Source organism: Pelophylax lessonae (genome assembly GCF_965119305.1).
Source record: "Pelophylax lessonae genome assembly, chromosome: 2".
Taxonomy (NCBI): Eukaryota; Metazoa; Chordata; class Amphibia; order Anura; family Ranidae; genus Pelophylax; species Pelophylax lessonae.
Genome location: NC_138769.1, coordinates 684,998,873 through 685,013,945, shown reverse-complemented (window position 1 = coordinate 685,013,945; position 15,073 = coordinate 684,998,873). Strand labels below are relative to the sequence as shown.

Sequence of the window (15,073 nt, the reverse complement as noted above, 5' to 3'; positions counted from 1 at the left end):
CACTTTTCTTTTTGTAAAACTACAATCCTAAGCCACCCTGTAAGGTTTGAAGTCCTATATATTAAAAAAGAATAGCGCGCAAATGCAAAAGAAATAACTACCAAATCTGAAGACAATCCATAAATAAAAATGGGGGTTTGGTCCCACCATATGGCCATATCGTGCTCAAGCCCACTACAGCGTCAAAGTACCCCATTATCAGTGGGTCCTACACTATCCATGAAAAAGAGATGAATCCAGCCTTTCTAACCCTTGGAGATAATACTCCTTGCTGGGAAGGATGCGCAAATGCACTACAGGGGACTCCTCCTATATCCACTTGATGGTGGACACTGATTGAGTACAGGTGTGTGTGGGGGGGGGGGGGGTGGGGAGGGTTGCTCAACCTCGATAGTCTGGTCAGACCGAATACATAATAAACAGGCAAAAAATTGGGGGGAGCATACCCATGTATTTCTAAAGCTGCTGCAGCTATGAACCAAAAGACATGTATATTAAAAAAGAATAGCGCGCAAATGCAAAAGAAATAACTACCAAATCTGAAGACAATCCATAAATAAAAATGGGGGTTTGGTCCCACCATATGGCCATATCGTGCTCAAGCCCACTACTGCGTCAAAGTACCCCATTATCAGTGGGTCCTACACTATCCATGAAAAAGAGATGAATCCAGCCTTTCTAACCCTTGGAGATAATACTCCTTGCTGGGAAGGATGTGCAAATGCACTACAAGGGACTCCTCCTATATCCACTTGATGGTGGACACTGATTGAGTACAGGTGTGTGTGGGGGGGTGGGAAGGGTTGCTCAACCTCGATAGTCTGGTCAGACCGAATACATAATAAACAGGCAAAAAATTGGGGGGAGCATACCCATGTATTTCTAAAGCTGCTGCAGCTATGAACCAAAAGACATGTATATTAAAAAAGAATAGCGCGCAAATGCAAAAGAAATAACTACCAAATCTGAAGACAATCCATAAATAAAAATGGGGGTTTGGTCCCACCATATGGCCATATCGTGCTCAAGCCCACTACTGCGTCAAAGTACCCCATTATCAGTGGGTCCTACACTATCCATGAAAAAGAGATGAATCCAGCCTTTCTAACCCTTGGAGATAATACTCCTTGCTGGGAAGGATGTGCAAATGCACTACAGGGGACTCCTCCTATATCCACTTGATGGTGGACACTGATTGAGTACAGGTGTGTGTGGGGGGGTGGGGAGGGTTGCTCAACCCCGATAGTCTGGTCAGACCGAATACATAATAAACAGGCAAAAAATTGGGGGGAGCATACCCATGTATTTCTAAAGCTGCTGCAGCTATGAACCAAAAGACATGTATATTAAAAAAGAATAGCGCGCAAATGCAAAAGAAATAACTACCAAATCTGAAGACAATCCATAAATAAAAATGGGGGTTTGGTCCCACCATATGGCCATATCGTGCTCAAGCCCACTACTGCGTCAAAGTACCACATTATAAGTGGGTCCTACACTATCCATGAAAAAGAGATGAATCCAGCCTTTCTAACCCTTGGAGATAATACTCCTTGCTGGGAAGGATGTGCAAATGCACTACAGGGGACTCCTCCTATATCCACTTGATGGTGGACACTGATTGAGTACAGGTGTGTGTGGGGGGGTGGGGAGGGTTGCTCAACCTCGATAGTCTGGTCAGACCGAATACATAATAAACAGGCAAAAAATTTGGGGGAGCATACCCATGTATTTCTAAAGCTGCTGCAGCTATGAACCAAAAGACATGTATATTAAAAAAGAATAGCGCGCAAATGCAAAAGAAATAACTACCAAATCTGAAGACAATCCATAAATAAAAATGGGGGTTTGGTCCCACCATATGGCCATATCGTGCTCAAGCCCACTACTGCGTCAAAGTACCCCATTATCTTTCTTTTCAATAAGTTTTTATTAAAGATTTTCAACATACAATAACATATTTCGTTAGCATTGCATAGAACATGATAATACAACATGAGAAAATATAGCTCATATCACAACTTGTACATACATTACACAGAGCCCCTCAGAGTTCTAGCCAATTCCCTAGGGAACCTCAAGCCCGCGCCAGGCGACATAGCCGGGTTGCCCCAAAGGGCCCAGGTGGGAAACCCAAGGAGCCCGGCACCCCTTCGGGAGCATACTGTGCCCATGCCCCCCGGGCTCCCACCCCCCCCCAGCCAGATCCCCAGCAAGCGTGCATGGGTCCCCAGTACACTAGTCCCATATCCCATATCTCTTCCTCCCAGCCAACCTGGAGCATGGGACAGAACCGGTCTCCGAAGACTCTGCTGTGATAGGATACATAACAAGAATGGAGTAGATAACACTCAAATGTTGAAAACCAGTAGACTATCAACTGGACAGTCCAAACAAACAAAACCTCCTGTATTCAATAAACAATCAGCAATTCCAATTCACAAGCAAGTGAATAGCAAACGTGCTCAATTAGGGTATTTATCTAGCCACCCCCTCCATTGCTGCTGGAATGTCTGGAAATTATTTCCCGAGCTAAAAAAAATTTTTTCATATGAGTGAATTATCTTCACTCGGTTGATGACTTCATAGACCGTAGGGATTTTGGTAGACTTCCACGCCGCCGCTACATTAGTTCTAGCCGCCGTTAAAATATGTGAGATAATACATCTATGTTCATTCGGGACGGACTGAATGCCTAAATTCAGCAGGGCCAATGACGGTGTCATAGGTATGTTTAGTCCTGTTACCGTGGCCACCAAAGCGTAGATGGCCACCCAGTAGCTCCGTAGTTTCCTACATTCCCAAAAAGTATGGAGTACAGTGCCCCTCGCTCCACATTCTCTCCAGCAAGCATCTGAAGAGTCCTTGTAAATATGGACCAGTCTGGATGGAGTAAGGTAGCTCCTATGCAATATTTTAAGAGCCCCTTCCCAGTGGTTAGTGCAGTGCGTATATTTAAAAGAGGATTGTACAGCTGCCTGCCAATCCCCAATGGAATATTCTGCATCTAGGTCCCGTTCCCATGATAACATACACTTCAGTTTGGACTGGGCCTTAGGCTGCCTCAGTACATTATAAAACCAAGACAACCCGCCAGCTCTCGGTTTCCCCGAGGTGAGGTACTCCCACACCTCCTGAGGCACCCGAACTTGCAGTTCCGGGAACCTCAGGTGGTAATGTCGCAGTTGTGCCAGAAAAAAAAAATCATAGGGGGTGGAGGAGGACAGGACCTGGGAATAGGTAAGGGAGCGCTGGGCACCAGGGCTGGGACACCTCAGCGAGGGAATGAGAAACTCGTAAGAAGCCAGTGTGAGGTCTTTAGGCAAGGTAGGAATTCCAGACACCTGTCGCAGAGCCCCCCATCCATGAACTGTAGCCTGAATGGCCGGAACTCCAGGAAGTTGGAGACTCCGCCCAGTTTGAGCCGCTATTAGTAGGGAGGGAAGGTCTCTATTAGCTACCAGGGCCCTCTCAATGATAACCCACAACTTATCGGAGTGGGGAGTACACCATTCCTTAGCCTGATCCAGGAGGGCTGCTGCCTGATAACTTCTAAGATCCGGCATTCCCACTCCCCCCCAACTCCTAGGCCTGCGCAGGGTAGAATAGGAAAGCTTGGGTACCTTCCCGTTCCACAAAAACTTCCTAAGCTGCTTGTCCATGTCATTAAAGAAATGTTGCGGAACGATTATAGGTATCGTTCTAAAGTAGTACAATACTTTGGGTAGTACCAGCATTTTGAACGCCGCCACCTTGCCCACCCACGACAGTTCGTGTTGGGCAATGTGAGACAGATCCCTATGCACTATCTTAGTTAATTCAGAGTAATTAATCAAGTATGTAGAGGCTGTTGGAAATGATAACTGTATACCCAGATATAACAAGGACTTGGAAGCCCATTGAAAGGGATGTTCTGTTCTCAACGCCTCTAGATCTCTAGAGGGGACATACATCGGGAGGCACTGGGACTTGGTAGAATTCAATTTATAATACGAGACCGCCCCGTACTCCTCCAGCACCCTAGCCAGGTTGCGCAAGGACGAGGACGGGGAGGTCAGAGTGAGTATTACGTCATCTGCAAAAAACCCTATTTTATGTTCCCTGTCTCCCACCCTAACACCCAATATGGATGGGTCACACCGAATGGCCTCCGCCAGTGGCTCCATAACTAGGGAGAAGATCAGGGGAGACAGAGGACACCCCTGGCGGGTGCCATTTGTGATCGTAAAGGTGTCCGACATAGCTGTGCTAGTAAAGACCCTAGCTGAGGGAGTAGTGTACAAGGCCGAAATGGCCGAGCAGACAGGACCCCGAAGCCCAAATTTCGTTAACGTCGCCTTTAGGTACCCCCAGTGAACCCTATCAAACGCTTTTTCCGCATCGAGCGTCAGGAACACCGAGGGCACCCTGCGACTTTCCACCACAGACAGAAGATCAAACATCCGTCTAGTTCCATCGGGGGCCTGCCTGCCCGTAACAAATCCAACCTGATCACTCCGCACTAGTAAGGGCGTGACCTTCGCTAGTCTTTGCGCCCATATCTTTGCATAAAAGCTTCAGATCAGAATTCAGCAAGGATATGGGGCGGAAATTCTGCGGAGCATCAGGCGGCTTCCCCGGTTTCGGCAGCGCCACTATGACAGCCTGGAGCATCTCTGCAGGGAAAAACGATCTGGTCATAGCGGCATTAAACACCTGGCCTAAGTATGGCGTTACGATAGAGCCGAAGGTCTTAAAATATTCCGCTGAAAAGCCATCCGCCCCCGGTGACTTACCAGGAGGCAGAGAGCCAATAGCCATCTCAATCTCCTGGTCCGTAATAGGGGCATTTAAGCTCGCCAACATCTCTTCCGAGACCGTGGGCAGGCTCAATCTTGCCAAGAACCTCTGTATGCCCTCCGCCGACGGTTGCGGCGAAGTCGCATCGTCCTTTAGATTATAAAGATCTGTATAGTACTTGGCAAAGGCATTAGCTATCTCAGACGGATGGTAGACAGTGCGAGAGGTGTGAGGATCCTTTAAAGAGGATAATTTAGCCTGTTGTTGCCTCTTCCGAAGATAGTTGGCCAACATCTTACCCGCGCGATTTCCAGAAGCATAAAACCGCGCTTTAGATCGAAACAACAAAGATTGGTGTTCCTCCAGCAACTTAGTTCTCACCTGCGCTCTACAACAATTAAGTTCCAGCAGCAATGTAGGTGTAGGAGTGGCCTTATGTCTCGTCTCCAGGTCCTTAAGGTTAGACATGAGAGAGGACATAGCCTTTGCACGTTCCCTTTTAACTCTAGAGGCCAGCTGTAGGAGCAGGCCCCGAACATACGCTTTATGTGCACACCACAAGGTAAAAATGTCCGTGTCAGACCTATCATTATGTTGGAAAAAGTCCTCAATCTGACCCCGCAACCGCTCCCCGTGGCCGGGGTCCCGGAGAATAGAGACGTTGTTCCGCCACAAATGTACAGGCACATCATTGTGCTTCTCCGCGACCACCACAGAGACCGGGGCGTGATCAGACCAGGAAATGGTATGAATAGTGGCGGACTCCACCAGACGCAGTACAGACAGGTCTGCCACAAAAAGATCCAGTCTGGAGTACGACTGATGGGGTGCCGAAAAATACGTGTAGTCCCTCTCAGTGGAATTGACACATCGCCACAGGTCATAGAGATCAGAAGAGTGCAAGAACCTCTGTAGCGTGGTTCGTGCATGCCTCTGAGGGAGGGTACAGTCCAAGGAAGCGTCAGTTATACAATTGAAGTCCCCACAATATAACAGGAGACCCTTCTTGACTCGATCCACTTTCTTAACCAGTGATCGTAGAAATTTGATTTGGCGTTGGTTAGGCGCATATACATTAACGATAGTATATGTGACATTGTTAATGTCACATATGAGTACTAAATAACGACCTGCGTCATCCACAATCATGTCATGCAGCTGAAACGCCACAGATTGAGATACCGCTATTAGAACCCCTTTTCGCTTGGTCGCCCCAGAGGCTGTGAAAACGTGGGGGTATCGCTTATCTGAGCATTTAGGCTGTTTAGATTTCGCAAAATGGGTCTCCTGCACACACAGAACATCCCCCCTAAGACTGCGAGCCTCCCTCCAAAGAGACCGCCGCTTAAAGGGGCTGTTCAACCCATGGGCATTTAAAGTAACAAACTTTAGTGGCATGAGAATTTAAAATATAAGCGAGTAAGGGTCATCCCAAGGATGAGGCCAACGTCATAAAAGAGAAAATGGTCATCAAAAAAAAGCAGGGAGTCACTGAGTATACTCTCACCATACCCAGCAAATCCGTCCACTGGAGCAGAGCCATGAAACCTCCCCACTGCGGGAGTGTACTGAGCACATGAGGAAAGTCCAAAGTCCACGTTCAAGTCGGTGCTTGTAAGGAGGCTGAAAAAACAAAGGAAAACAAAAACACAAGTCCAAAAAACAACACAAAACATAACACAGGTAGAGTATGGGGTAAACCCCATCATGCGAACTCAATCGCAAGTAGTGGGTAGGGGGGAAACAGCTCCCACCCTCCAGTTCCCTCCTGTACACCAGCCCACAGAAAAAACGAGGATTATCACCCCCTTCTACGCCACAGACCCCCTGTCGTAGGGGTTGTGCAGGATCACTTTACCAAGGACCACTCCGGATCCAAGTGTGAGGGAGAGTTGGACACTTGCAGAGAAGCCTCCGGATCAGGCAACAGGCCCCAAGTCTTAGCCAGGCGAAATCCCTCCTCCTCTGTGCGGATAGCGTAAGTGCGGCCTTCTCGTACGATAAGCAATTTCGTGGGGTACCCCCACGAGTAGACTACCTTGTTGTTCCTGAACAGCTTCGTCAATGAAATCAGTTTCTTGCGGGCAGCCATCGTGTACTGAGAGAGGTCCGCATACACAGTGATCCCTTGGTATGGGTCAGGGAGAGGGGATGTCTTCCTAGCCACTCTCATGAGGTCATCCTTCACATGAAAAAAATGGATCCTCGCTATGACATCCCTGGGCACTTTTTCAGGCAGATGCTGGGGCTTGGGCAGGCGATGAGCTCTATCCACAATAACCTCACCAGTTAAGGTGTCAGGCAGCAGGGCCATTATGAAAGCCTGTACATAGGAGCGCAGTTCAGTAGGAGGAACAGTTTCCGCCACTCCCCGCAGTTTAATGTTGTTGCGCCGATTTCTGTCCTCCAAGTCGGCCAATTTAGCTTTAAGCGTCTCCACCTCATCTGATGTGTCGTTGTGAGCGTCCACCAGCTCGTTATGAGCCACCGAGAAATCGGCCATCTTTACCTCCACATGATCTACTCGGTCTCCCAGGCCTGTCACATCGGTTCTGAGATGTGTAACACAGGACATAAGATCTCTGTATAGCGAGCCAGTGAATGTTAGGAGCATTTCCTTCATCCTGGTATCGTTGAGGGGCTGCCCCGTGGTAGGAAAGTCTCTGATATGCTCATAAAATTCCAGAGTGCTGTCCTGGGAAATGTCTCCCGCCCTGCTATCCCCCACATAGTGATGTTCGGAAGAGCGCCGCGGAGCTGCCTTCTTCGGGCTGACAGATGGAGAGGGACCCGGGGGAGACCTATGTCCAGAGCCCGGGGATTGAGGAGCCCGGGAAGGAGAGCCCGCCAAGCCACCTCCCCGGGGCTCGGCAGCCCCGCTGCGCTGTGAGCAGGCCGCGGCGCCATTTTGAGAGCGCGGCGTGCTGGTGGAGGAAAGTACCCCATTATCAGTGGGTCCTACACTATCCATGAAAAAGATGAATCCAGCCTAACCCTTGGAGATAATACTCCTTGCTGGGAAGGATGTGCAAATGCACTACAGGGGACTCCTACTATATCCACTAGATGGTGGACACTGATTGAGTACAGGTGTGTGTGGGGGGGTGGGGAGGGTTGCTCAACCTCGATAGTCTGGTCAGACCGAATACATAATAAACAGGCAAAAAATTTGGGGGAGCATACCCATGTATTTCTAAAGCTGTGCATTTGCACATCCTTCCCAGCAAGGAGTATTATCTCCAAGGGTTAGGCTGGATTCATCTTTTTCATGGATAGTGTAGGACCCACTGATAATGGGGTACTTTGACGCAGTAGTGGGCTTGAGCACGATATGGCCATATGGTGGGACCAAACCCGCATTTTTATTTATGGATTGTCTTCAGATTTGGTAGTTATTTCTTTTGCATTTGCGCGCTATTCTTTTTTAATATACATGTCTTTTGGTTCATAGCTGCAGCAGCTTTAGAAATACATGGGTATGCTCCCCCAAATTTTTTGCCTGTTTATTATGTATTCGGTCTGACCAGACTATCGAGGTTGAGCAACCCTCCCCACCCCCCCACATACACCTGTACTCAATCAGTGTCCACCATCTAGTGGATATAGTAGGAGTCCCCTGTAGTGCATTTGCACATCCTTCCCAGCAAGGAGTATTATCTCCAAGGGTTAGAAAGGCTGGATTCATCTCTTTTTCATGGATAGTGTAGGACCCACTGATAATGGGGTACTTTGACGCAGTAGTGGGCTTGAGCACGATATGGCCATATGGTGGGACCAAACCCCCATTTTTATTTATGGATTGTCTTCAGATTTGGTAGTTATTTCTTTTGCATTTGCGCGCTATTCTTTTTTAATATACATGTCTTTTGGTTCATAGCTGCAGCAGCTTTAGAAATACATGGGTATGCTCCCCCAAATTTTTTGCCTGTTTATTATGTATTCGGTCTGACCAGACTATCGAGGTTGAGCAACCCTCCCCACCCCCCCACATACACCTGTACTCAATCAGTGTCCACCATCTAGTGGATATAGTAGGAGTCCCCTGTAGTGCATTTGCACATCCTTCCCAGCAAGGAGTATTATCTCCAAGGGTTAGAAAGGCTGGATTCATCTCTTTTTCATGGATAGTGTAGGACCCACTGATAATGGGGTACTTTGACGCAGTAGTGGGCTTGAGCACGATATGGCCATATGGTGGGACCAAACCCCCATTTTTATTTATGGATTGTCTTCAGATTTGGTAGTTATTTCATTTGCATTTGCGCGCTATTCTTTTTTAATATACATGTCTTTTGGTTCATAGCTGCAGCAGCTTTAGAAATACATGGGTATGCTCCCCCAAATTTTTTGCCTGTTTGAAGTCCTATAAGCTGAAAAGATTTTTGATTGCATTAGGCACATGCGGTTATTTTCAGTCTGTAGCATAAGTTCAAACAATAAATAATAAATCTGAACTGTTAGAACAAATAAGTGTTAAAAAAAATACACTTGCGCCATTCAGGCGTGGTGCGGCTCCTGTTTCAAACTTGTTAAGGTTGAGCAATAATGAAACCTTTAACCACAAGAGTGTGTGCTCTATGTATAAACCGCCCTTGCATGTGAAATAATAATATACAAATCTGAATCAGTATAAAAATTAAAAATAAATAAAAGAAAAAAAAAATAAAAAAAATAATGGTTTTATTCTTTCTATTTTCTTCTATTCAATCGTTTTTTTTGTTTTCAATTCTTTTTCTATTTGTTTATTATTTTCTATTCTTTTCTATTCAAATTCAAATTTATTCTATTCAAAATTTGAATTTCGGAAGATGGCTATATTTGTTCTATTGTATTCTAGTCTGTTGTTTTTTTTTCTATACTATTCTGTTATTTTCTATTCTATTCTTTTCTATTCTATTCATATTCAAATTGATTCTATTAGAATTTTGGGAAATGGTTATATTCCTTTTCTAGTCTATTCTATTCTTTTTTAAATTCTATTCTTTTCTATTCTATTATAGTCTATTCTATTATTTTTCTTCTATTCTATCCTTTTCTTTTCTATTCTTTTCTTATGCATTCAAATTCAAATTTATTCTATTTGAAATTCGAATTTCATAAGATGGTTATATTCATTCTATTTTATTCTTTTCTTTTTTATTCTATTCTATTCCATTTTATTCTTTTCTTTTCCTTTACTTTCTATTCTATTTTATTCTATTTGGCACTTAGAAAACAAATCGAAAACTATTTGAATTTGAAACCTTTTCGATTTCGAAAACTATTCAAATCGATTTGAATTTAAATTTCATCCAAATTTTTTTTTTTTCTGATTCGTTTAAATTCAGTACTATTGTAATTTTGAAAATGTGGATAAATTTGAATTTCAAAAAATGGAAAATTCATCCGAATTTCAATTCGCAACAAAACAATCTGCACATGCCTAGTTTATACATAGAGCACACGCTCTGTGGTTAAAGACAGATAAGTGAATGCTTTTACTGCACAGTGTAAAATATTGACTATGACAATTAATCCTGATTTCAGCTTTTCCACACTGGAAACTTCACAGTTTAGTTGTCCTTAACCACTTTACGACCGCCCGCCGCAGTTATACTGTGACAGGTAGCCGCTCCTGCGCAAACCGCCGTAGGTATACGTTGGTCGTGCGCAGGCAGCTAGGGGGCGAGGGTGCACCCCCGCTCGTCAGCGTGAGAGAAGGATGGTCGGCTGTTGTAAACACAGCTAACCATCACAGAGAGAACCGTTCTTCTCTCTGGAATGATCACAGAGCTCATGTGATCCTTCTATATAGGATCACATGTCTCTATGATCATTTCACAAGCCATGCCCCCACAGTTAGAAACACGCCCCTAGGTACACATTTAACCCCTTGATCACCCACACTGTTAACCCCTTCCCTGCCAGTGTCATTATTACAGTAACAGTGCATATTTTTAGCACTGATTACTGTAGTAATGTCACTGGTACCCCCAAAAGGGTCTAAAATGTCAGTCAGGGGTCTGATCTGTCCGTCACAATGTCGCAGTCCCGCAAAAAATCGCAGATTGCCGCCATTACTAGTAAAAAAAAAAAAAAACAATAAAAAAATCACATAAATCTTTCCCGTAGTTTGCGCAAACCAATCAAAATATACTTATTGCAATTTTTTTTTACCAAAAATATGTAGCAGAAAACAAATTGCCCTAAAATGTTAAAAAATTTTGATTTTTTAATTTTTTTTATTGGGAATGTCATATAGCAGAATGTGAAAAATATTGTTTTTGTTGTCGCTATTTTTTTGTTTATGGCGCAAATAATAAAAATCGCAGAGGTGATCAAATGCCACCAAAAGAAAGCTCTATTTGTGGGAAAAAAAGAACATCAATTTTATTTAGGTACAGCGTCGCACGACCGCGCAATTGTCCGTTAAAATAACGCAGTGCCGATTCGCAAAATATGGCCTGGTCATTAAGGGGGCAAATCCTTCCGGTCCAGAAGTGGTTAAAGAGGAACTTTGTCCAAACAGGGAAGTTTCGCTTTATATCCTCCTCTCCCCTCTTTGACCATTTGGCATATTATATTTTTTGAGGAGAGCAGATACGTTGTTTTGGCAGGTACCCACTTCGCTGCTGCCCCCCCCCCCCTCTTTTGACCACAGTCTTCTGTGACACGTCCCAGGAGGCTGTGGGACCATTCACAATATGCAACGTGATTTGCACATGCACAGCGGGAAGCTGGCTGTGAAGCCGCAAGTAGTCAAAGCCGGCTTCCCACAGTGAACATGCTTTCACTGGAGACCCAAAGACCGGCAAAGAACCAGCCCGGGTGAGGACAGCCCTGGATCCCTAGACAGGTAAGTGTCCTTTCCTTTTTTTTTTTTTCTCTAGGATGAAGATCCTCTTTTACTTCCCCTAATAGCCTCTCTAATGCCTCCCCATCCCAGGCCCCATAAAAGCTGCTATGACTATTGTCACGTCTCTGCCTCAGCCCTTATCAGCCCCAGGTAATGGTCTGCATTCATAAACTGCAGGTGCTCAGGATGTTGTTCTTCCAGGACATGTTGTAGTCATATGGTGCCTGTAAAACTTGTATTGGTCATACACTAATCAAAATTCGGCCAGAAAGGATTTATTTTTCTGAAGAAGATCTTTTTTGTGTAGATTTTTCATGCAAACAAAATTGAGGATCCATGCATGTTCACAGAGTTATACATTAAAAACAATATGATTGCAATAAAACATTGTGCAATAAAGATATAATTGGGATGCAAAGTTGTAGGTAGTTCTGAGAACTGCACACTCGAAGCAACAAAAAATGAAGTAATGGAAGAAAGTACTTTAAGAAAACATAACAACAATAAAAAGGAAAAACCACTCTCTGTATGCTTCAAATTCTGTTCCTGCTACTTGGGGCCTTCCCGTCTACTCCCCTCTACTCCCTATAGGTTTTTTGTCTGACTCCCTTGCTATTTGCACTCGGACTGATTGGGAGTCCTTCCATTGGTGCTACATTTGTACCCGACACCAGTAAACATCAAAAAATGTGGTTGTCGATTATTTTCTTTTCTAGACAGTTAATAATGCCTGTATAATACGGTACATCTGTCATTGCACTCTGCCTTGTTGCCATTGCGCCCACTTCTCTCCAGTTGATGGTTTTCTTTTTTCTACCGCTTTGAAGTTATGTGGTGCATTGTATCTGGTAATACTATATGTTTTGTATTATTCCATTTTGTTCAATGCACTTTTTTCTCATGTTTATATCTCAACCTTTTAGTAAATAAAGAAAAAAAAAAAAAAAAAAGGAAAAACCAAATAAACAACCTCTGCATGTCTAGGTACCGTAATTATAAAGTGGTATTACCGTACAAAGTTGAGAACTCTACTAAAGATCAGTAACCCAGACCAAGTTGAACTATGTCTCCTATAACTATTACACCAAACCAGAGGAAAAGTCTTCCACCATTGTAATGAGGCCAGTCCAGGAGTACCTAGCCAAGCATCTTATATATGTTCAAATTTTGTTGGACAACCTCTGTGCTGGTAAACCAATTTTTCCCTTAGCAGAGCAAGGCCGGCCGAATTTCAATCAGTATGTGGCCATCCCTGTTCAACAGAGGTCAATCATTCGACATGCTGGACGTCTGTTGAAAGGACATGCTGGCAGTGCCATCTTAAGAGTATTAAAGGGTCCCGGGCTATGCAGTGCACTGGGGCCCCGCCTACACAATCACCCACGAGAATAAAAATGTAAATTATCGATAAGGCGATATTTATTGGTATAGCAGTACCAGGCTAATGACATCTTCCAAGTTGGGCAAGTGGGTCCGGTGAACACACACTCGGACGGGAGTCAGACTTGACTGTCCTGTGTGTGCCTGTTCCTGTGCAGGCGGGCAGGCATTCCTGCAGTTGTGGGCTCCCCCTCCACGGCCCAAGTGGCCTGACAGCAGTGTGGGGCCGACAGGCGCTTGCCAACTGCTAAGCTCCACGGCGGGATGCACATGGGAATCGGGACTAATGCTTGGCTGGGGCTGGGTCGCTGGTCAGGTGGGGCCACCTGGGCATTTGGTAAGATGGCCCTGCATGCTGGTATGCTTTTGTCGATCAGCGGCTGCCAGTAAGTTACACAATGTGCAGATGCACATTAGATAACCTAGAGCTGCTTTCAGAGGGGTAAATGCCAGATGCCTCTAACAACTGAATTTTTTTCTGCCTGTGTGCATGAGGCCTAAAAGTGTATCCATAGGTAAGAAAGCTTTTTTGTAGTTTTGAATAGCGTGAGAGGGGTTAGGTTGGTCATACACTATGGAAATTTCGAACAGTTCCGAAATTTGCTACTTGGTGGTCCTGTCAGCCCCCTCCTGCCCTGATGTCTTTCATGTGAAAAATCAAAGGATTCCTATACAAAGTTTTAGTTCTACATATACTTTAGAAAAATTATGTAAGATTTTATTTTCTAAACTATGAATATTTTTGTAAATATGTGTTCTATTTCAGGGGCCTTTTACCCAGACAAAACCCAAAAAGCTGATAAACATGATGATGCAGTCCCTCCTGGTGGACAGTACACCTACACCTGGGTTGTTAAACAAGAGTATGCGCCCACCAGTGGAGACCCCAACTGTCTGACATGGATCTACCACTCCCATACTGATGCCCCCAGAGATATTGCTAGTGGATTAATCGGGGCACTGCTGACCTGCAAAAAAGGTAATTGTAAGTTTAACTGGATTTAAAAAGGGGGTTTTATACTCCCTAAATATTTATGCAATGACAAGTGTACTTTTCATTTATTTTTGTATCTCAGTGCGATTGACTACCTCCAGTCTTTTTACAGTCACATTTTGTCTATCTAGAAGTGCTCCAACAATATCTGTAATGGCTTGGGGCAGGCACTGTGATTGTGGCAACAGTACACCACCTGTAGTCTCCATTGGGATGGAGAGTTAAAAAGTGACAACATAAGAGAACAATTAGGAGAGAGTTGTCACCCTATAACAGAAAGCTCCTCAAAAAGGGATGTTCATGGCTGAATCACCATGCATTATTTTAATGAAAGCTGCAGATTTAAAAAGAATGAAAAAACATTATTGTATGCCTTAGCTGTTGATCTCCTAGCTGAGATTCTGCGTACCAAACTAGAGATTCAGGGGCTAAGCAATGGCATGTATCTAGATGCATATATAACTACAGAGGATAGCGCAGACATACAAAAGAAGTAACTTTTAAATATAACAAGGCTACTGAGACCTGCTCAATATGAGTAAAAATGGGGATTTAGTCCTGACATATGGCCATATCATGCTCAAGCCCACCACTGCATCAAAGTACCCCATTGTTAGTGGGTCCTACACTATCCATAAAATGAAGTATAAATCCAACCTCTCCTAACCATAGGAGATACTTACTCCTTACATGGGGGAAATGTGCTAGCTGCAGAAAACACTGCTTGAACTGCACTATACAGGGACTCCTCCTATATCTGCTCACTAGTGGACACTGATACCGAAGTACAGGGGTGGGAGAGTGGGGTGCTCCACCCCAGGAGTCTGGTCAGGACTGAATGTATAACAAACAAAGGGTTGGGGGGCACACCCTAATCATACATTTCTAAAGCTGGTGCTGCTATAAAAACCAATATACATATATAACTACAGAGGATAGCGCACACATACAAAAGAAGTAACTTTGAAAAATAACAAGGCTACTGAGACCTGATCAATATGAGTAAAAATTGAGATTTATCTAGATATGAGATATACAGTGCCTTGCGAAAGTATTCGGCCCCCTTGAACTTTGCGACCTTTTGC

General features: G+C 44.5%; 1 protein-coding gene across 1 annotated transcript in view; it reads left to right on the top strand.

Annotated features, from left to right (window-relative positions):
* HEPHL1 (hephaestin like 1) overlaps positions 1–15,073 on the top strand; it is a gene marked incomplete at its 5' end in the record, with an annotated part of 187,132 nt that overhangs the window by 43,784 nt on the left and 128,275 nt on the right. Inside the window, one exon of the mRNA XM_082246441.1 lies at positions 13,761–13,973. Within this exon, the coding sequence (XP_082102567.1) occupies positions 13,761–13,973 (213 nt within the window). The remainder of the gene's footprint in view (positions 1–13,760; positions 13,974–15,073) is intronic.